Source organism: Lissotriton vulgaris, chromosome 2_1 (genome assembly GCF_964263255.1).
Source record: "Lissotriton vulgaris chromosome 2_1, aLisVul1.2, whole genome shotgun sequence".
Taxonomy (NCBI): domain Eukaryota; kingdom Metazoa; phylum Chordata; class Amphibia; order Caudata; family Salamandridae; genus Lissotriton; species Lissotriton vulgaris.
The window spans coordinates 2099885617-2099908197 of NC_141687.1; the positions used below are offsets into that span (position 1 = coordinate 2099885617).

General features: G+C 44.0%; 1 protein-coding gene across 1 annotated transcript in view; it reads right to left on the reverse strand.

Moving 5' to 3' along the window:
* The window catches only part of DNAAF4 (dynein axonemal assembly factor 4), a 261399-nt gene that overhangs the window by 186558 nt on the left and 52260 nt on the right, over positions 1-22581 (reverse strand). The window contains exon 3 of the mRNA XM_086959015.1: positions 20449-20582. Coding sequence (XP_086815141.1) covers positions 20449-20582 — 134 coding nt within the window. The remainder of the gene's footprint in view (positions 1-20448; positions 20583-22581) is intronic.

Here is a 22581-nt window from a genome sequence, read left to right on the forward strand (position 1 = left end):
TGACTAAGTAACTGTTTGAGAGGCTCTATGGATGGGTGAGTCTGTGAGTGAGTGAGTGACTGTATGAGTAATAGGTGCGTGTGTGAGTGACTGTATGGGTGGGTGAGTGTCTGTATGAGTGCCTGGATAGGTGGGTGAATGGCTGGCTGAGTTGCTGTATGGGTGGGTGAGTCACTGGCTATATCGGTGACTGAGTGGCAATAAACTCTTTATATAAATGTATACACATTTATATATGTATATACATGAAAGAACTCCGTCCCCCACACGCTGCCACTTCCCCAGACGTGGGGCAAGAACAGACACGGACAACAAAGTAGTAGATGCATGTTTTATTCGAGTGCTGTCGCCATAACGTTTCTGCTCAAAACGAGCCTTGATCACGTATACATACGTATATATAATGGTTTATACTTACCTGTAAAATACTTACATTACATTTTTATGGTTAAAGCATTCGTGGTAAAGGCATATTCGTTGTAAAAAAGTAGCTGTAAAGATATTTATAGTAAAGACACTACCATTGTAAAGGCATCGCTGTAAAGGCATGAGGTTGTTAAGGCAGTTATGGTTCTGTAATCCAACTGTCAGCCTTAGATGTAGTAAGGGCTCTAAACATTACTCTAAAATGAACTTCTAATTTCAGAAATAATTTGAATAATTTTGTTCACACAAATAGATTGTAAGTCGTCTTATTCCACTCTGGTCAGATAGTTCAAGTCTGTGATTTCTTTAGCCTATAAGCATACAGGTAGAGATTTTCCAGACTGTGTATTGGCACCTTCCACTTGGCATTGTTGCTTCTTGGTCTGAGCGGGATGGGGCCTCTATTGCACACACATGTTCTGCTCCAACATGGGCTTCCCTGTACGCATTTATTTTCCATTACAGGCTCAATGTGGCTTATGGGTTATGAGATGAGTTTTGGGTCTAGCATTCTTTATACAGCTGATTCTTAAAGCTCTTATTTGGCAATTATCACAATAGCATTTTTGCTTTTTCTTCTTTATTTCTGCATAAAACACTCAGGTGTTTGTTGCAATAAAATCAGGTTTGCACATCTGGTGTATTCTCTGCTTTCATTATTTCCTGCTTTACAATTATGATAAGAAGGCCATTGCTTGGACAGATCCTCAAAATGTAAGGAACGGGAAGAGGAGGAGGAAAGGGAAGTAATGCCTGGATTCCTTACCGGAAATCTTTATTACTCTGACAGTCTCTTCCTTACACTAGTACTAACAATCCTCTCTTCCTCCCCTCCTGCCTTAGGGCCTTATTATCTAACACAAGAGAAACGGTAACTGTTAAGGTAAGAGCGCTCAGCAGGTAAAGGAATTTCACAAATCAATTTATCAGAAACGGTGCTCAAAATGAAAGCAAGTCGGTTACCACGACAAGATAAGATGCTATAAATAGCTCAGACAAGGTCAATTATTTCCATCGAGCACAAAACAAAGTATAATCGCTATTATAATAATATTATAATAGCGATTATACTTTGTTTTGGGCTGCAGCCCTGAGGAAGTCATTAGTCGAATCAGACTAGACGAAACACGTGTTGGCTGCACAGTTTGAAGACTATGTTGAAGATTGCATTTCAATGAAGAAAAGAATTGAAATATCTCAAGATTAAAATTACTGCATTACTTGAAAAAGTTTTCTTTTTGGACTTTTTGAGTGCTCGATGGAAATAATTGACCTTGCCTTATTATCTAATTACTAGCTTACCCATCGCACGTTGCTGCGATCTCAGAAGAAAGGAAATTTAAGGAAACTTGGTATAACATTTAATTTACATTGTGTCATTTTTATTAAAACGTATTCATTTTAATATGGAAAACATTTTAAAGTGTTGTTTTAATTCTGTTTATTTATTCGAGTGCTTGTGGATACACAGTATTTTTTGTTTTTCCGTCTGGTGCGTACAAGAATGAATTAGAAGGTTTTCCGACGCGTGAGCTGGCCACATACAGTTGTCCATGTGAGAAGCATGGATTCTCCAAATCTAGTCCACACACTTGCGACTGTCCTTGTGCGTTCAGTATTGGAAACATTATGAGGGCCCTGGGGGGGCCGATATTTAACAAAGGTTTCTTTTTTTTTTTTTTGCCAGAAACCTTCGCGGGAGTGTACTCAACAACTTCCCAAAGTTTAATGCCGCTCAGATGAATGGTGTAGTAATGCATGAAGGATAAACAGACATACTTTCGTTTTTATATATATAGAAGATGATGAAAAGCGTTTGGTAGGTGTTCAGGTAGTGCATTTGGAGAAGGGAGGTTTTATGGGAGTTGTCAGAGGTCAGTATAGTTCCAGTCTTAGTACTGTCATGGAGTCCGGACCAAGCACTGCTTCCGGTGGCCAGTGTCTTTCCACTGCAGGCTCTTCCTGGGAGAGAAGAAACTCACAGGAGAACTAATCACAATCCCTTAGTATGACAAGAGCTGCGTTTGTGGCTGCGGTGTGGCCCTCGAACAGTGGCTTGACACTCCCTGCCCTACGGTCTCCAGTCCTTCTTCTCCTGTAAGAAGAAGCCTGCAAGTGCATGTTGGTGCCCCCTCCACATATGAAGGCAAGGATGTGAACAAATACCTGAAGATTGAAGAGTTAAAGAATTAAAATCTCCCACTCAAAGGTCTCATGGGAAAACTGGTGGTTGGTCATGCTGAGGAACTTGCTGTAGGTGCGTTGCATGCTTACCACCATATGTGATTAAGCTCAAACCAGAGACCTAACCTGTATAAAAGATCCAACAAACACACTCAGGAGGGGTGAGGTGGTGCACCACCAGCTAAGCTAACCAACCAATTAAGTCACTAAGGAATGAGTGTTAAAGCTCCTATCAGAACGTTAGAAGGCCATCAGACAAGCTCCGAGTTCAGCACCAATAAGTTGTACCAGCCGAGGAGTTAGCCACAACCAGCAGCTGCTGGCTGCACCCCAAATACCAATACCCAGCCTCTCTGCAAAGCCACTTTAAAATTTTTAAATTTGCTAGTAATTGGCACCCAGCAACAGTACCAGCCAGTGGTGTGTAAATAAGAAGTGAGTAGTCTCATAGTATAGGTTCGTGAGCGGAGTCAATTCTCACAGAAATAGCCCCAATAGGTCAGAGTGCGGTTTGAGAGTTCCACGCAGCGCTCGCTCTTACTAAACTTCAAGAAAGAAATCACCCTAAGGAGACAAAGAACATGAGATCAGGCAAGGTCTGACAATAAGTCATGCAAAATAGCTGGAACCAAAAAAGTCCTCAAGAAAGCCCAAGACTGATAATGTGGCAGTGAACAAAGCAAGCACAGACCAGGTCAGCCCACTGATTCCCAATCCCAAACATTCTTTCGGAAAATAAGTTGTACTGGTATATTCACATTTTTAAAGGACCCAGTTGCAGTCATCTGTTCTACAAAAGAAAACATGAAGGGCCTGCCGAATCCACTTACACCCCTAAAGTTGGACTCAATAACAACATGTCCTGACCAATGGCCGAATCTAAACCCAAAATAGGACATAAAAACAACAGCCTTAGTAACATCTGAATTACCAGGAGACAACATTGTTACAACTGAGGCACAGGTCTATGCCAATTTTCAACGCACAGATCCAACCAAAGACTGGATTCAAATTGGTCTCCTATGCATGAAATCATCACCGCATTAGCACTGGCTACCCAACTGAAGAGGTTGTTAATTCCTGGCTACACTCAATTTCACCAATCACATAGAAGCCATACAATCAGTGGAAGTCATCTGGATCTATTGGCCTAAGGAGACCCAAGTAATAATCTCAAATCAAGACAAGTTCTAGTAACCTTAACATAGGTACAGTCAGGGGGTGCAATGATGGAGAGCATCTCAAACTTACACTCCCCTCTATTGAGCATCTTACAAACATCAATCTTGGCGCTCAACATGCAATCAGACTAATTGGACCTTTAGATAGACCTAATAAACATTATAGTTTCCCAGAATTCCCGGCATTCATACTAAACTGGAAAAACTGACAGATTTGATATCCAGTGCACAAGAAAGCAACCACACATTCAAAAAGAAGCTTGTGGGTGGGACCAATCATTGATAAGCTAAGTTCTTTACCAGCTATCCTAACCAGCAGCTTAAATGAGAGTAAAATTTGAGAGGGTTATGCAACACCCATAAGGCCCACCCTAGAGTGGACCTGCCCCTAAACCCAAACAATAGACAAACAGCAGACAATAGAAGAGCACAAGACATGCAGCCCCCCACACATAATTCATGTGGACCTGAAGGTAACTGAACAGGCTCCTCAACCCCTAGATCCATCCACGTTAAAGGCCATTGAACATTCTGAACCTATAGTTCTAGCCCAAAACCAAAGACAAAAGAAACAATCCAGGAAGGCAAGAAGCAACCGTCGCCATATAGCGAAGGATGACGCGCGCAATAAAAAATGATATCCCATCTTTAAAGCCAAGCAGAAACATCAAGACCTAGCAACAGCAAACATCTCAAAGATTTTGTGACAACAAACGCAAGAAACTTGAAGAGCCCGAGGTAAAGCAGATATCCCTGGACCCTCTAGATTCATCGCAAGTAACTGCCAGAAGACTTGGCACCGTGCAGGAGATTCATGAAACCATTTGGATGCAACACAGCTCTGCTCAGAGCCCACAGGATGGGCTCTGAGCATGCAAAACTCTGAACCTGGCAGGATCATACCCCTTGTTACAAAAAAGAAATTGAGGCACAAGCCAAATGTGGTCATCAAACACACTCCTCTGCTAATAAATAAGGGCAGCACAAGAGGAACAAATGATTCTCTTCCAGGGGATCCTCATCAATAGTCATAAGCATTAGAATATTCCCGCCCATGCGCGGGACCCCGGAAACAATATATTATATGTGCCCCACATATACATATACATATATATATAAATAAATATATATATAAAAATAAGCAATTGCAGCCAAATAAAAACAGTAGAGCTGGAATATGCTGTGAAGAATTTCCACCATACATATGTATTAGCATTAGAAACATGAGAAACAACACCAATGCTTGTTTAGAAACTGTTTTAATGCTTAGAAAGCAGTAGAAATTCTTATAACACACTGTAAGCATATACAGCTCCCAGGCTGCATTGCAAATACCCAGTCTAAAAAGACTGAAAAGCTAACCCTGTAGCTGCATGTACTAGAACTGACGCTGTGCCTTTAAGGCACCTCTGCCCTTAGCTTCCCATCATGCCTCAGGGGTTACAGTTAGGTCAGTTGTTCTTTCCGGCTCCTTCAGGAAGGACCCTGGATACACAGCTCCACATTTTTTCTGCCTTTTTCAGTCAGAAAAGCTTCAAAAGAACAATTTTTTGATTTACTTTGACTGTTAACATCAGGGTCAAGTAAATAACTGCTTAGCAGTCGAATTTTTGTGAGGTTTTCCTGTCAGGATGCCCTCATTATTTGATGATTGCCCTTCTTGTGGCCACAAGAAGGCAAAAACGGACTCTCATGAGGTCTGTATTTTATGCTTGCCAGAGGATCATGATCCAAAAGACTGTTCCCATTGTCAAAATCTGTCTGACAGGACTTTAAAAGACAGAGAGAGGAACAGGCTCTATGGTCTGGCCCAGAGATCCATGAGAGGAAGATCTACAGAGAGGAAGAGTTCGAAGAGACCCAGAACTCCCTCCAAAGGCAAGTCAGAGCGTCCATCAACCTCAGCGCCGGGCTCGGCGCTGAAAAAACAACATCTGATGGACAGTTCGAAAGAAAAAGCTCCGTCGACGTCGGGACCGGCGGCGATGAGGAAATCGTCGCCGAAAAGAGGTTCACCGACGTCGAAGAAAGCTCCGCCGTCGTCAACTAGGCGACGATCGGCGTCGAGAGAAGCCACGAGATCTCCGTCGACGAGAAGATCGGCGTCAAGACGTAAGTCAACTCCGCCGCCGTCAACCAGGCGACGGTCGGCGTCGAGAGACAGAACACACTCGCCGTCGTCTCAACGTCGACAGGCTTCGAAGAGTGTGACACCTCCGCCGACGTCTCCACGGAGGCGCTCGGCGTCGAGGAGCAAGAGCCCCCTCGGACGATCGTCGTCGAGGAAGGGATCATCGTCGAAGGCGTGTCGGCGCTCGACGTCGAGGATGTCCGATCCTCCGCCGTCACCACATGCCAGGTCGACATCAAGGGCATCGTCGACGACAGGACACCGTCGATTGCCATCTCCGTCGCCAAAAGACCAACGCCGGTCGACGTCGAGACCTCCGTCGATGGCAGGGCAACGCCGTTCGACGTCAAGACCTCCGTCGACGGCAGGGCAACGCCGTTCGACGTCGAGACATACGTCGACGGCAGGGCAACGCCGTTCGACGTCGAGACCTCCGTCGAAGGCTGGGCGACGCCGTTCGACGTCGAGGGAGAAGACTCCGTCATCAGCTCGACATCACAGGTCGACGTCGAGAGAACACAGGTCGTCGTCGAGGCGTTCGACGTCGAAGGTTATCACTCCGTCGACGCCGCAGAGGCGTTCAACGTCAAGGGAAAGACTTTTAAGACGTCTTCCAACACCGGTGAGACGAAAATCCCCTTCAGTGCCTTCAACTATTTTGGTGACTCAATCGGCTTCTCACCATTCCTCCTCAGGTACCTCTAGCTCATCGAGGTCCTCTTCCAGGAGTAGAAGTCCATTGCCCCAGCGAAAGACAACGCTTTCGCCAAGATGGAATGCTCCGTTGAGCAAGTGGAAGGATTCTGGAGCGACGGAGAGGCTGCGAAGATACGTAAGCCCACTCCACAGGTCACCTCTTCAGAGACTGATAGAAGAGGCAGACAGACAGAGTCCTATCAGGCACAGATCACGCTCTCGAGAGAGAGGAGAGCGGAAAGGTTGCATACCCCCAGGGTCTCCCGATCACCACGGAGGGAGCATCCCAGGTCTCGAACACCGAGAAGGGAGGTACGAACTGAGAGGTCGAGATCTCCACGAAGGGAGCATCGGAGAGAATCTCGTTCTCCTCGAAGGGAAGAGCGACCGAGAAGATCGCCAGTGAGGAAGGAAAAATCTCACCACAGGAGAAGGAGAACACCGTCATCCTCCTCCTCATCTTCTTCGAGATCTTCTAAAGGGGATTACTCCCCAACGCTGGCAGACAGCCCTCGCTCCAGAGCTTCCCCGCTTGACGACGTCAACACATACCTGGACGTTTTACAAAGGGGCGCTCACAAACTTCAAATAGAAATGGCTGTTCCAGAAGTTTCCACTACGGTGATTTTTGAGACCCTTCGTCACAAATCATATTCACAGCCTTTGCTCCCATTGGTTCCAGGGATAATGGACCCAATCAAAGAGGTTTTCCTCACGCCAGCAGCGATCAGGGCGGTACCGGCACGTATCCAGAAAAAGTATAGGCCGGCCGACTCAGATCCGATCTTTGTTAAAGGAGAGCCTGCGGCGGACTCAGTTATCGTAGCCTCAGTGAAGAAGAATCACACAGTCGCTCCTTCTTCTTCAGTTCCTCCTGACAAGGACAGCAAGACCCAAGATTCTTGGGGACGCAGAGTGTGCAACACAGCAGCTTCATCCCTGAAAGTCTCTAGTGCATCAGCACTTCTCGGCAGATACGATAGAGCGCTGTGGGACTCCATGGAACGATTCAAAGAGAAATTGCCCAAGGAGGACCAGAAAGACTTTGAGGAGACAGTGACGGAGGGCTGTTTGGTGGCGAACCAAATGATTAGTTCTTCTGCAGACAACGCCCTTCTAGCAGGACATGCCTACTCACATGGGGTATGTGCGAGGAGATCTTCTTGGTTGCGGTTAACTGGTCTCAAACCAGATGCCCAGCAACGCATCCTCAATCTGCCCTTCTCAGGATCTTCACTCTTTGGGGAACATGCCGATCAGGAAATGACCCGCATGAAAACCGAATTGGACACAGTGAAGGCGGTTGGTCTGGAGAAGAAGAAAGAGCCGTTCAAGCGACGCTTCAAGACCAACAAGAACCGGGGAGGCCAACAGAGGGTTCAAACCCCTCAATGGTCTCAGAACAAGCCACAAGGGAAGACACAATACAGAGGAGGAAAATTGGGCAGAGGCAGAGGCGGACATCATCAGTCCTCTACCACGCCTAGAGGAGGCAAAGCCTGAGCAGTGGCTTCCTCTGGTGCCGTTACCCACTCCAGTGGGAGGAAGTGCTTCGCAACACCTGGCAGAGTGGGTCAGCATCACAAAAGATCAGTGGGTGCTGAATATACTGCGCAATGGATATGCGCTACGTTTCCGGAAGAGACCACAACCGATTCCTCCAAAAAAGACTCGCTCGTACCATCTAAACCTCCTCAAAAGGGAGGTGAGCGTCCTCTTAAAGAAAAACGCAATCGAAGAGGTACCCCCACCCCAAAGGGGGAGAGGAGTGTACTCAAGGTACTTTCTAGTCCCCAAAAGAGACCAAGAGGACAAGTTCAGACCGATTTTGGATCTTCGAACCCTCAACAAGGTGGTGGTCAAAGAGAAGTTTCGCACGCTGGCACTTCATCAGATATGTCCTCATCTAAAAATTGGAGATTGGATGTGTTCAGTGGATTTACAGGACGCGTACTTCCACATTCCTATAACACCAGGTCATCGGAAGTACTTAAGGTTTCTGGTAGGGAACAAGCATTACCAGTACAAAGTACTTCCGTTCGGACTAAAATCCGCACCAAGGGTGTTCACCAAGTGCATGGCAGTGGTAGCGGCATGTCTACACAAGAAAGGTCTTTTTGTGTACCCATATCTAGACGACTGGCTCCTGAAGAGTCCGTCCCCTCGTCAAGCCACCAAAGACTGTCATCTGTGTCTTCAACAACTACACAGGCTTGGGCTCCACGTGAACACAGAAAAGTCAGTCCTGCATCCCACGCAAACTATCCACTATCTGGGAGCAGTTCTAGACACAAATTTAGGAAGAGCGTTTCCTTCGCAGGAGAGACTATCTTCCATGGGGCAGAAATGCAGAAAGTTACTTCAGTTTCCTCGTCCAAAGGTGCGAGAAGTAGCTTCTCTACTGGGCTCCATGGCGTCCTGCATCTTCCTAATTCCAAACGCCAGGTTGAGGATGCGACCTCTACAAGAGTCTGTGGAAGATCAGTGGGACCAAGCGACTGGAGATTGGGAGGATCGAATCATCCTATCTCAAGCAGCACTGACCTCAATACAGTGGTGGACTCGCCCTCCGAATGTCTTGCAGGGAGTCCCTTTTCAGCAACCTCTTCCTTCGCTGTCTGTGGTAACGGACGCATCTCTGGAAGGTTGGGGTGCTCACATGGGTCATCTTCAGATTCAGGGTCGCTGGTCGACCAACCTTCAGACTTACCACATCAACATGCTGGAACTTCGAGCAGTTCATCTGGCGCTCAAAGCGTTCCTTCCAGCAATCACAACGGACAAAATCCTGGTTCAGACGGACAACACTACAACTATGTTCTATCTGAACAAGCAGGGAGGAACTCGGTCTCGCCCTCTGTCTCAGGAGGCCCAGACAATCTGGCACTGGCTTCTGGCTCGGGGACTGTCGGTGGTGGCAGTACACCTTCCAGGCGAGCTAAACACAAAAGCGGACGCACTCAGCAGGCACTTCGAAGATCAGCCAGACTGGGTGCTAAAGGACGAAGTAGTCGAAGAACTCTTCCGTTGCTGGGGCCGTCCAGACATAGATTTATTCGCGGACGACGAAAACGCCAAATGCCACGCCTTCGCATCCAGGTTCCACCGGCCAGGGACACAAGGGAACGCTCTCCTGCTGGAGTGGACAGGAATGTTCGCCTATGCGTTTCCTCCTCTGGCACTGATTCCGAAGGTGGTGGCCAAGCTCATCAGATCGAGCATGGACATGATCCTAGTTGCTCCGGATTGGCCGCGACAATGGTGGTATCCAGACCTATTACATCTGTCGCTGTGTCCACACAGACGTCTGCCGTGCAGGCCAGACCTGTTGAGCAAAATGAACGGGAGGATCCTGCATCCTAACCTCCCGTCGCTGAACCTGACTGCATGGCTCCTGAGGTCTTGCAGTACGGACACTTAAATCTGCCTCCAGAATGTATGAGTATTTTAAGAGAGGCAAAGAGACCTTCCACAAGGGCGTCTTATGCGTTCAAGTGGAAAAGATTTTTCATTTGGTGTAAGGACCATGGCTTTGATCCCACCAAAGGACAAGAAGAGGTAGTCCTCCCATACCTCCTTTACTTAGCGACATCAGGGTTGAAATACGCTTCTATTAGGGTTCACCTATCTGCCATAGTAGCGTACTGAAAATCACCTACACAAACATCGTTTTTTCAGGTCCCAGTGGTTAAGGATTTCCTTCAGGGATTGAAGAAGGTATATCCCCCTGTGAGAAATCCTTCTCCTCCCTGGGAGTTGAACCTGGTTCTCTCCAGGCTGATGTCTACACCGTTTGAGCCTATACACAAGGCCTCCTTGCAGCATCTCACCTGGAAGGCAGCCTTCTTGGTGGCAATAACCTCTGCTCGCAGGGTTAGCGAGATTCAAGCACTCTGCACCAAGGAACCTTACACTGTGTTTCACCACAACAGAGTGGTAATGAGGGCTCATCCATCTTTCCTTCCAAAAGTGGTATCGGATTTTCATATAAACCAAGCGATTACCCTTCCTTCGTTCTTTCCTAACCCATCGACCCCAGCTGAGAGGTCGTTGCACTCGTTAGATCTTAAACGGGTGCTAAAGTTTTGCCTAGAAAGAACGAAGGGCACCAGAAAGACAGACCAACTCTTTGTCAATTATGGTTCAATGAGGACCGGGTTTGCAGCAGCCAAAAGGTCCATCTCCAGATGGATTGTTTCATGTATCAAACTAGCATACCAGCTGGCTGGCAAACCTTTGTTACAATCACCCAAAGCTCATTCCACTAGAGGAAAGGCAGCCACGATAGCATTTTTACATGACATCCCCATGTCAGAAATTTGCAAGGCTGCGACATGGAAATCAGTCCATACCTTTACAAGGCATTATTGCCTAGAGTCTGATTCCAGAGCGGATTCTCAAGTAGGGCAAGCCTCCTTGAGAAACCTATTTGGGTAGAATGAGGCCTACTTTTGGGCCTACGACTATGAATGTTACCTGTTGATTCCTTTGCCCGCAGGGATGAGGTGAGGCTCGCTACTCTATTCTAATGCTTATGACTATTGATGAGGATCCCCTGGAAGAGAAGGATTAGTTACTTACCTGTAATCCTAGTTCTCTTCCAGGGGTATGCTCATCAAAGTCATAAGCAACCCTCCCGCCTCCCCGGGCAAAGGACTTTGTTTATTAAGTAGGAGATGTTTTAACCTGTTATTACCATGGTTTGGTTTTCAGTCTCCGAAAAGAACAACTGACCTAACTGTAACCCCTGAGGCATGATGGGAAGCTAAGGGCAGAGGTGCCTTAAAGGCACAGCGTCAGTTCTAGTACATGCAGCTACAGGGTTAGCTTTTCAGTCTTTTTAGACTGGGTATTTGCAATGCAGCCTGGGAGCTGTATATGCTTACAGTGTGTTATAAGAATTTCTACTGCTTTCTAAGCATTAAAACAGTTTCTAAACAAGCATTGGTGTTGTTTCTCATGTTTCTAATGCTAATACATATGTATGGTGGAAATTCTTCACAGCATATTCCAGCTCTACTGTTTTTATTTGGCTGCAATTGCTTATTTTTATATATATATTTATTTATATATATATGTATATGTATATGTGGGGCACATATAATATATTGTTTCCGGGGTCCCGCGCATGGGCGGGAATATTCTAATGCTTATGACTTTGATGAGGATACCCCTGGAAGAGAACTAGGATTACAGGTAAGTAACTAATCCATCCAGGGCCAAACACCGGCATGACATACCATCACATCAGCCAACACAACAGAGGGTAATCTGTGTAATGCCGCTGAATAGGGACATAATTGAAAAGAACCTCTCTTTAACCCCTTCTACGCTGATGACGTACTCTCATGACGAGCTGAGCTAGTCATGAACCGCGGTATTTACAAAACTTCAGCGCACAGCGGGAAAAGCCGCCGTGCGCATGTGGTTAAGTGGCAAGATCGTAGTAAAAATCAACACTCAAATTATATAGGGAGCAAACAATATAATGCACCTAACAAAAAAAAGCAACTTGGAATTGGCACAACACTCCTCAACTTTACCTCCACTTTTAAGGAAATGGAGAGTGATAACCAGAAAATCGTTCTAACACCTCGATAAATTTCACAAGGTTAGCAGGACATTCTGAATAGAGGCAATATCATGAGGTTGTTTGCCGTAATACCTACATTGAACCATGTTAAATCATCTGATTTATTATTAGTCATATCCTAACCAATGAGGATCACAAACAACCAAAGCAAACCCTCACTACATGGAGAACAGAGGAGATAGCACTCCTAATTAACAGTGCAAGCCAACAGTTTGAAACCTGGGGTGAACTCAAGATCAATAATAACATTTCACAATCCTCTCTCTGCCACTACTTAAGCATCAGAGTAATACAAAGTCAAATACACAAAGTGAATCGATCATGCGTATCAACACCCGGAGTTAAGTTTAAACCCTCCACGACACATGACTGCACCAGTGGAAATGGAAACTTAAAAACAACCTATTTGAAGCGCTTGAGATGGAAACACCACTCACTACAGAAGCTGGCTAACAAGGCAAAAGACATTCTGGAGTCTAGTAAAGCAGCCCAATCTACTTCAATGAAAGCTTGGACGTCCTTCTCAACACATTGTCCAGTTCTAAACTAAACCAGGAAGCAAGTGGTTAAGAATTCAGGAGGTCTGACGTAAAAGTCCTTAATCTTGGGAAATTACCTAAAACGGGCAATAGGAATGCTAGAAAACCCAGTGCCTCCACCCACACATGGGAGAGAATAAAAACCTTAAGGAAGCAATACAAAAAACAACTCTGGGAAGAGCGAAAAACACATTCTGAAGAGTTTTGGGCAAAACTCTTTTTCAGACACCAAATGAACAAATAGCTGAGCTTCCTGGGAAACTCTAAACGGCAGGATATCGCACTGCATGGGAAGATATCCATCAGTTACTCTTCCTATGCCGCCCTATTCATCATTTGAACCACTTCCCAAAGTGGAGAATCTTTGTTGTTGCCACCTCAGTTGTTATGAATGGGAGTGGCTGATACTATAAAGTGTGGGGCAAAAAGGAATGATGTTAGTAACTGATAGCAGTGCATGAAAAAGATGTGAAAAAGAAAAAGTGCTCTATTAAAATTAGAGAGTGAACGCAAACAACTTTATTCTAGTGCCGTCCACTTCCAATGTTAAAAACAATTCAGCGCAAAAAAGTCAGTAGGTTTAGCAAATAGCTACTGAACAGATGTATTGGTCGACATGTTTCTGCGGGTGTTTATAGATCCATAAGGTATCTACCGCTTCATCAGGACCTATATATCTTGCTACTGCTTAGAAAGAAAATACAATAAAGTTGATACAGATATCACCTGTTCACTCCTGGTAGTCCTCCTATATGTGCAGGGGATGTCCAGGTACGCAAGTCATCAGACAACATAGACAAAAACATATACACAGACAAAAATAGAATAACAGTACTATAATTAGTATAAGTCATCTATTATCATGAGCTTCATTCAAGTTAATGGCTAGTAGTATGGGGTCGATTCACCCTTTTACCATGTCCTCTAGCTCACCTTAAGTTCAAGAGGAACGTGCTTCCCCTCACCTGGCAACAGCTCAGGAAGATAGTGCACCGCTCTAAAGTGTAGAAAAGATAAGTATATAGAGTCATAATTTCAACCCTTGCGAGAGCCAGACAGGAAAGCACTTCACTTTATACACAAGTATGTTGGTCTATGGGTCTTCCATTAATGGCTTTTTGCAAGCTAGCCCTCCTACACTCCATCATCATATCGTATTAGTATATTGTTTCATTAGTTTAATCACTTTAGTGATCTCATCATTTATCATGAGGTGTTCATTTTTGCCCTGTTTAATCTATTTGAACTATCGACAATGTTTGTGCCTCGTCGATAGTTATACAATCAAACGTGGGCATTCCTGTTTGAAGTTGACATTGTTAGCTCTTATAGTATTTCCAAATATTTATTTTGTTAAATAATCCTCATTTTTTAACTCGCGGTCCACATTGATACTAATATATGCCTTCCTCAGTATTACAAAACCAGACAGGTAGTGAAGTCCCTGGTCGGTTTTTTGCAGCGAACACGATTGCGTAATAATGATCTATTTAGTTACCCGTTTCCACTCTCCTGAAGTATGAGAGGCCAAACAACACATGTGCTGTTGTCTACATTTTTACCGATTTACACAAATATATCTTCTTGGCGTCTGCTTACCTGCCCGTCGGTACACCTAGCAGACATCTGTGCTGCATGGGGAGGTGCCGCGGCAGCGTAAGGAGACGTAATTTGTTTACTACAAGGTTGCTCAGGATTGGTTAGACGCGATTATGATTTCGCACCTAAGCATCATGGGAATTGTAGTTTATTGATCCTTGGCTTGTATATGGGTGCATCGTCATAACGCGCTAGTGTTATTTATAATGCCAATGTGCCCATATCATGTCAAACTACAATGTTCGTGTTCATGCATGCTAAAATACAGCGTATTATAAACGCCTATTTTATCAGGTGTTATGTTTACTATACGATCACTAGGAATTGGTTAGACACGGCGTGGGTTCCGTCGCTGATCATCAAGGGAATTGTAGTATTTACATCCCAGCTTCGTATTTGGGTGCATCATCTCAAAGCGCTCGTGCTAATTTTATGGATAAGCCTTCACTTATGTCTACCTTCAATAATCAGGATTTATACTTGCTAAAATATATAGCGTATTGTAAACGCTTATTTAATCGGACAGTCGCATGTTTAGTTGAATGTTATAAAATATCGGACATGGTCAGAAATGAAGATGCCCTTTCAACTTATTCGCATTAACTAAAGGTATTAATGCAAATATTAGGATCGCATTTGTAGTTTCGGACTATCTCCGCTTGTGTCCGACTCAAATATAACCAATCCCGCGACCTAAGATATAGCATGTTATGACTGTTTTATTTTGTACGTTATTCTCTTCTCTAGCCATGTATTTGCATAAAGCGGACGTAAGGATACAGTAGACCTCCGCATTAGCGTTTTATGATTAAAGGTATTAGGTAGGCATTTCAAAGGATAGTTTTATCAAAGAAAATAACGGTGGGCATCATTGTTTTGATAAGAGATTTATATAATGTCTGGCTTTGAACCTCACGAGATGTAAATATTTTAGATCCGACTAACATTGCACCCATATCATCGGTGTTTATGGTTCCTTATACCCTCAGAATATACCTGATCAAATATTTACATCTTGTTAATGCGGAGGTCTACTTTATCCTTACGTCCGCTTTATGCAAATACATGGCTAGAGAAGAGAATAACGTACAAAATAAAACAGTCATATCATGCTATATCTTAGGTCGCGGGATTGGTTATATTTGAGTCGGACACAAGCGGAGATAGTCCGAAACTACAAATGTGATCCTAATATTTGCATTAATACCTTTAGTTAATGCGAATAAGTTGAAAGGGCATCTTCCCATGATGCTTAGGTGCGAAATCATAATCGCGTCTAACCAATCCTGAGCAACCTTATAGTAAACAAATTACATCTCCTTACGCTGCCGCGGCACCTCCCCATGCAGCACAGATGTCTGCTAGGTGTACCGACGGGCAGGTAAGCAGACGCCAAGAAGATATATTTGTGTAAATCGGTAAAAATTTAGACAACAGCGCATGTGTTGTTTGGCCTCTCATACTTCAGGAGAGTGGAAACGGGTGACTAAATAGATCGATATTTCGCGATCGTGTTTGCTGCAAAAAACAGACCAGAGACTTCACAACTTGTCTGGTTTTGTAATACTGAGCAAGGCATATATTAGTATCAATGTGGACCGCGAGTTAAACAATGAGGATTATTTAACAAAATAAATATTTGGAAATACTATAAGAGCTAACAATGTCAACTTCAAACAGGAATGCCCACGTTTGATTGTATCGACGAGGCACAAACATTGTCGATAGTTCAAATAGATTAAACAGGGCAAAAATGAACACCTCATGATAAATGAGGAGATCACTAAAGTGATTAAACTAATGAAACGATATACTAATACGATATGATGATGGAGTGTAGGAGGGCTAGCTTGCAAAAAGCCATTAATGGAAGACCCATAGACCAACATACTTGTGTATAAAGTGGAGTGCTTTCCTGTCTGGCTCTCGCAAGGGTTGAAATTATGACTCTATATACTTATCTTTTCTACACTTTAGAGCGGTGCACTATATTCCTGAGCTGTTGCCAGGTGAGGAGATGCACGTTCCTCTTGAACCTAAGGTGAGCTAGAGGACATGGTAAAAGGGTGAATCGACCCCATACTACGAGCCATTAACTTGAATGAAGCTCATGAAAATAGATGACTTATACTAATTATAGTACTGTTATTCTATTTTTGTCTGTGTATATGTTTTTGTCTATGTTGTCTGATTGCGTACCTGGACATCCCCTGCACATATAGGAGGACTACCAGGAGTGAACAGGTGATATCTGTATCAACTTTATTGTATTTTCTTTCTAAGCAGTAGCAAGATATTCAGGTCCTGATGAAGCGGTAGATACCTTATGGATCTATAAACACTCGTAGAAACATGTCGACCAATACATCTGGTGAGTAGCTATTTGCTAAACCTACTGACTTTTTTGCACTGAATTGTTTTTAACATTGGAAGTGGACGGCACCAGAATAAAATTGTTTGCGTTCACTCTCTAATTTTAATAGAGCACTTTTATTATTTCACATCTTTTTCATGCACTGCTTTCAGTTACGAACATCATTCCTTTTTGCCCCACACTTTATAGTATCAGCCACTCCCATTCATAACAACTGAGGTGGCAACAACAAAGATTCTCCACTTTGGGAAGTGGTTCAAATGATGAATAGGGCCGCATAGGAAGAGTAACTGATGGATATCTTCCCATACAGTGCGATATCCTGTTGTGTGCTCTACTAATACATCTCTAGTAGACACCAAGTCATCTTTGACACATAGATTTTTTGTAGACCCACAGGTACTCTTTTTGTATTTCATATTACGTGTAGGGGGTAGTAACTGTGTGGTCGTTAAATATTCCCTAGGATCCTCCACCCACCTGTTTGTCATTGTTGTTAAACTCTAAACGGCGTCAGCGGAGGAGCAAGAGTAGTAAATTGCGCAAGCATGCAGGAGAAAGCCTGGGTAGCCCAACTGACCAAGACATTCGCTAAGGTCACACAAACAGGAATCTTAGAGCAGGATCAAAACAATGATGCTTCGGTCGACATAATAAAATAGCTGGATGCATGTAAAACAAGTAACATCTAAGATTGTTCATCTGTGCCGGTCAACCAATAATATAGAACAGCAAAGATAGTAAAAGTGATAACGGCATGACGAAGAGACGGGGCGCCAGGCCCAAACGGTGTCCTGCCGGGCATCTACAAGTTCTACTCTCAATACTGGGCAATCTCACTATGAGCATTATATAATGAGCTGGAAGGAACAGGTACAACCCCTAGTAGCTGACCAGGTCAATAATAAACACAGTCTTCAAGGGAGAAGACAGGTCCAACCCGACAACTACAGGCTAATTGTGATTATTGACTCAAAAGCCAAATACTATGTTTCACTAATCCTGGAGCATCTAGTTGAGTGGTCAAATTCCAATAATATGGTCCCCATCTACCAGGCAGGTTTTCGGAATGGATTCTGAACTACTATAAACATCCTAGCAGTAACAACAATAGCAGATAATTGTAAGCACTTAAAGAAAAAGCTACATTTATGTTTGATAGATTTCAAAGCTCCATTTGACTGGGTGGACCAAGGTCTTCCGTGGGGAAAACTAAGGCAGTGGGGCCTCCCTGACAGAATACTAAGTACAATTGAGCAACTGTACAGAGGTACTTGGATCTAAATTAAGCTGGTGGATGGCCCAAGACTGTCAAGGAGAATCCCCAGAGAAGTCGGCCTCAAACAAGGGGGTGTTCTTGTCCCCCATTTTTTAAACTGGGTTATGGCTGACTTGTCTCCAAGGCTCGATCAGATAAACTTCCACCCGCTAAGCTAGAATTTATAATCCTGACTCACCTCTCATATGCAGAGGATATTGTACTACTCAGTCCTACAAGAGTGGGACTGCAGAGATCAATCACAGATTTAGCAGGGCAATGTCAACAATTAGAAATAAATACGACAAAAACAATGTCTATCTGGAATCAACCTGGCTCCCCATTGGAGACGAGATCTAAGAGGAAGTCAGCAGTTAGAAATATCTGGGCCTTTATATAGACTAGAAATTAAATTCCCAACCACACATAAAGCACAATATGAAGCAATGAAATGCCCTGACCTATGCCTTTTGCGCTCTCGCCAAGCAGCTGGACGGATCCTCTTTCAAGTCACTATTGGTAGTTAGCACTGCAAAACTACTCCCAAAAGTGGCTTATGCAGGTGCGGTCATGTAAAGAAAAAGCGCCTTGGTTTTAGAGAAACTGAAAACAAACAATAGGGAGAAGCCACTTCTCATTAAAACATGGTATAAAATATGAATAAATCAAAGTAGCCCAATGATTAATGCACTATGGCAGTCCTTGGGGGGGAAAAACACTCTATTTACAGTAAATATTTGTGGTCATCATTGGAAGAAACACATACAATTGACCTCTGGCATTTGAACATATCTCACCCTAGCAAAAATGTAGTCACTCATAAATGACAAGCATATACCAACCCCCCCCCCCCTCTCCCCCCCCCTGCACACATGCCTGGATGGTACTACAATCTTTTAATAACCTAAAGCCAGAAGCATATCTAAGAATGACATACCCGGCATACCTAAAGTGAAAACTGATGGCTATCCGATTCGGTGTTCTGCCATCGTTGGCCAATCAACCATCATGGAAATACAAAGGCCCAAAGTCATGCAGATTGAAGTAAGATATCATCCACTTGGTTTGCATATGTCCACTTTTAAAGAATGCTCATAATTTATTACTGAAAAACATTTCTAACAATCAGGGCATCCAAATTAGTAGGATGGCCATAATAAAGGGCCTTAATCCAGCTGACCCTCAAGCTAACTGTAAATTGACTACATTTCTGGTTTTACACAGAAAATTATTCAAATGAAGTATTTATATCTCTGGAGACAAATCCTAAATTACAAATGTACCCAAATGTAACCTACCAACAGTCATGGATGATTTGATCAGCACTGTGGTACTTTACAAACGACTGCACCTTTTAGTGGTCTGGTTGTTGCTTTTTCCACAGCAAGTAATCCATCTGATCCCTAGACTAACTGAATTAATGATACTCCTGGTTTATTGGGGAAATCATTTAAATGAAGCATTTATCTCCAGACCACACTACAACTCCGGGGGGTTTCCTATTCAATCCACTACAAACCTGATGATTATAGACAATGCACAAAAAATAAGTAGAATCGGACTGCGATGCAACCACTAGTTCACGAATTTACACGCGATTTTGATTGTATTTCATTTTATGGAAGTAATTTTAAGTCCAAAACATCCTTTCGATGTTTTAATTATTTCATTATTAGGAAATAGCAAATATGTAGTCTGATGGTCCTAGTGCTAGTAACAAATCAGGACACTTTAGATCATGTTGTGTCTACAATTTTAAGAAACCTTAAGCAATTATGTACTACACTTCGCCAAGATTTTATGTGTTTTATGTAGTTCTGTATATATGCAAATATTGTCATAACGTTTGATACTCAGTATGGTAAAAAGATAAAATAGCTTTGGAGATTGTGGAAAATGGAGGTTTGTGAGGTAAAGCTTATAATGTAAGTACTATGATGAAGAAGAGAGAATTGGAGCAATGAAGATTACCGATTCGTAATCCAGGCATTACAATCAAATATACCTAATGGCTATTACTGAAATGGCCTTTTCGGGAACAAACTTCATGTACTCTTGGCGTTCAGTGGATTCAGTGGCGGGAGAGTCATGGTGCTAGAGTGGTTTTTAGCTGAATGAGACGAAGCGAAAGAGACAAAACATGCGTTGAACTCGGAAGACCTTTTCTGAAAGTAGATTTACAATAGCAAGGGATATGACTTCCTACTTCCGGTTTGAGGTTTTTAGATATGGCTTGTTCCACAACCTGAGTCAGTGGAGGGATGGCAGTCAGTTAAATCCAAAATTACCTTCAGTTAGAAGTCTCTCTCTCCCGATTCTGCTCAGAAGTATATGGATTCCCGAGCCCTATTGGGAGAGGTTACTCGTCAAAGTACAATGAGGGGAGAAAAGCAGATCAGTATGGGGATGGTGTGACATATGAGAAAAAGGTTTGGGAGGTACTGCAAATGAAAAGAAAGTACTATACCTTCATCATAACCCCCAGAGCATACTTTTCATTTTCTCGTTTCTTTACAGCTTTTCCCTTTGCCTCTTCTTGTGCCTTTTCTTGCAACTTCAGGATGGATTTTTCTCTGATGCTTTGCATGGTTTCCTTGTCCACTACATTGAAGACATTTCATTATGAAATATATAATGGATTTAAATGAACAAATATTTCAAACATGGAAGACAAATGGTTGCAAGTACATTAGGTTTACCTTTTCTTGTGACTGGGTAACAAGCATGGGCGGCATAAACGTTTTTTTTATTCATTCTAGTTATGCTTCATGCAACCTTGTAATACACCCCCACATGTGCACTGCTCCATAAAAATACAATACAAATCCCAGAAATATAGGTCAAACGTCCACAAATATGGAAGTCCATCTATACACTCAGGTGCTGTTGGGGTGAAAAAATCCTCCACATAAGAACGATTGTGCACAGCTGCCCTGTGTGCCTGAACTGTACTGGTGTTTGCATCTGTAATGCTGATTTTTGTTGTCATAGGTAAACATGGGTCATGCATGTGCACCAGCATATAGGCCTATCTCCCAGATTGCAATCTTGTTCGACCAGGAAGGGCACCCAAAGCTCTACACTCATAATGGTGAGAGCCTACTGCCTTTCCCAGGAGTTAATCAGCACAAGCGCAGTGGTGGCAGCATACTGTGTAGTGATCAGTATCAATCAATCAATCATTTGTAAAGGGAACTACATACCCGCAAGGGTCTTAATGTGCTGGGGGTGGGGGGGGGGGGGGAGGCGCTACTGATCGAACAGACAGGTCTTGAGTATCCTCCTGAAGGTCAGAAGGTCTTGGGTCTGTCATAAGCTCAGTGGGAGGGTGTACCATGTCTTGGCGGTGAGGTGGGAGAAGGAGTCAAGTCAAGTCAGAAACACTTTATTCGATTGTTTTAAAATCATAAAAGTATGCTACAGAACCATATTCAATCATACAGACACATTTTTAAGACAAATTTTTAAAACAAGTTAAAAAGTTAAAAAGTTACTATACACATAAAAATTTGTGTAAAAATCATCTTTGCAAAACATATTTACAATGATCACAATCTTATAATCCTTTAGCAGTAATCAGGTTATAAATACAGTACAAGACTAGAAAAATCTTTACAATTTTAAATACAGGAGATGCTAGCCGCCTGGGGTAAAGTGCAAAACGTGCCGTTCATGAATTCAAATTTTGGTACAACTAACGGATCTCCCACCCGTGGTTGTTCTTCGGATGCGCGGGACAGTGGCGAGTGAGAGGTCGGCGGAGCGTAGCTGACGGTTGGGGATGCAGATGGAGAGCCGTCTGTTGAGGTAGGCTGGGCCGGTCTTGTGGAGTGCCTTGTGTGCGTGGGTGAGGAGCTTGAAGGATATCCTCTTGTTGACAGGGAGCCAGTGCAGGTTTCTCAGGTGGGGGGTGATGTGGCCGTGGCGTGGTACATGGAGGATCAGTCGTGCCGAGGCGTTTTGGATGCATTGTAGTCGTTTGATGAGCTTGGTCGGGGCGCCAACGTAGAGGGCTTTTCCGTAGTCGAGTCTGCTGCTGACGAGGGCCTGGGTGACTGTCTCTTGTATCTGTCGGGATCCATCTGTAGATCTTGCGGAGAATGCGGAGGGTGTTGAAGCAGGAGGAGGAGACAGCGTTGACTTGCTTGGACATTGAGAGCGTTGAGTCGAGGATGATTTCAGGTTGCGGGCGTGGTCGGTGGGTGTCGGGGCTGCCCCCAGGGCTGTCGGCCACCAGGAGTCGTCCCAGGCTGAAGGGTTGAAGGCGAGGATGAGGATCTCAGTCTTGTCCGAGTTCAGCTTCAGACGGCTGGTCTTCATCCAGTCGGCGACGGCCTACATTCCTTCGTGGAGGTTGGCTATGGGGGTGATGGCGTCCTTGGTGAGGGAGAGGATCAGCTGAGTGTCATCGGCGTAAGAGATTATGTTGAGGTTGTTCTGTCGGGCTACGTGTGCGAGCAGGGCCATGTAAATGTTGAACAGCGTCAGACTGAGGCAGGATCCCTGGGGTACGTCGCAGATGATCTCGGAGGCTTTGGAATGGAATGGGGGAGGCGGACACTTTGGGTTCTGCCGGAGAGGAAGGAGGTGGTCCATTCCA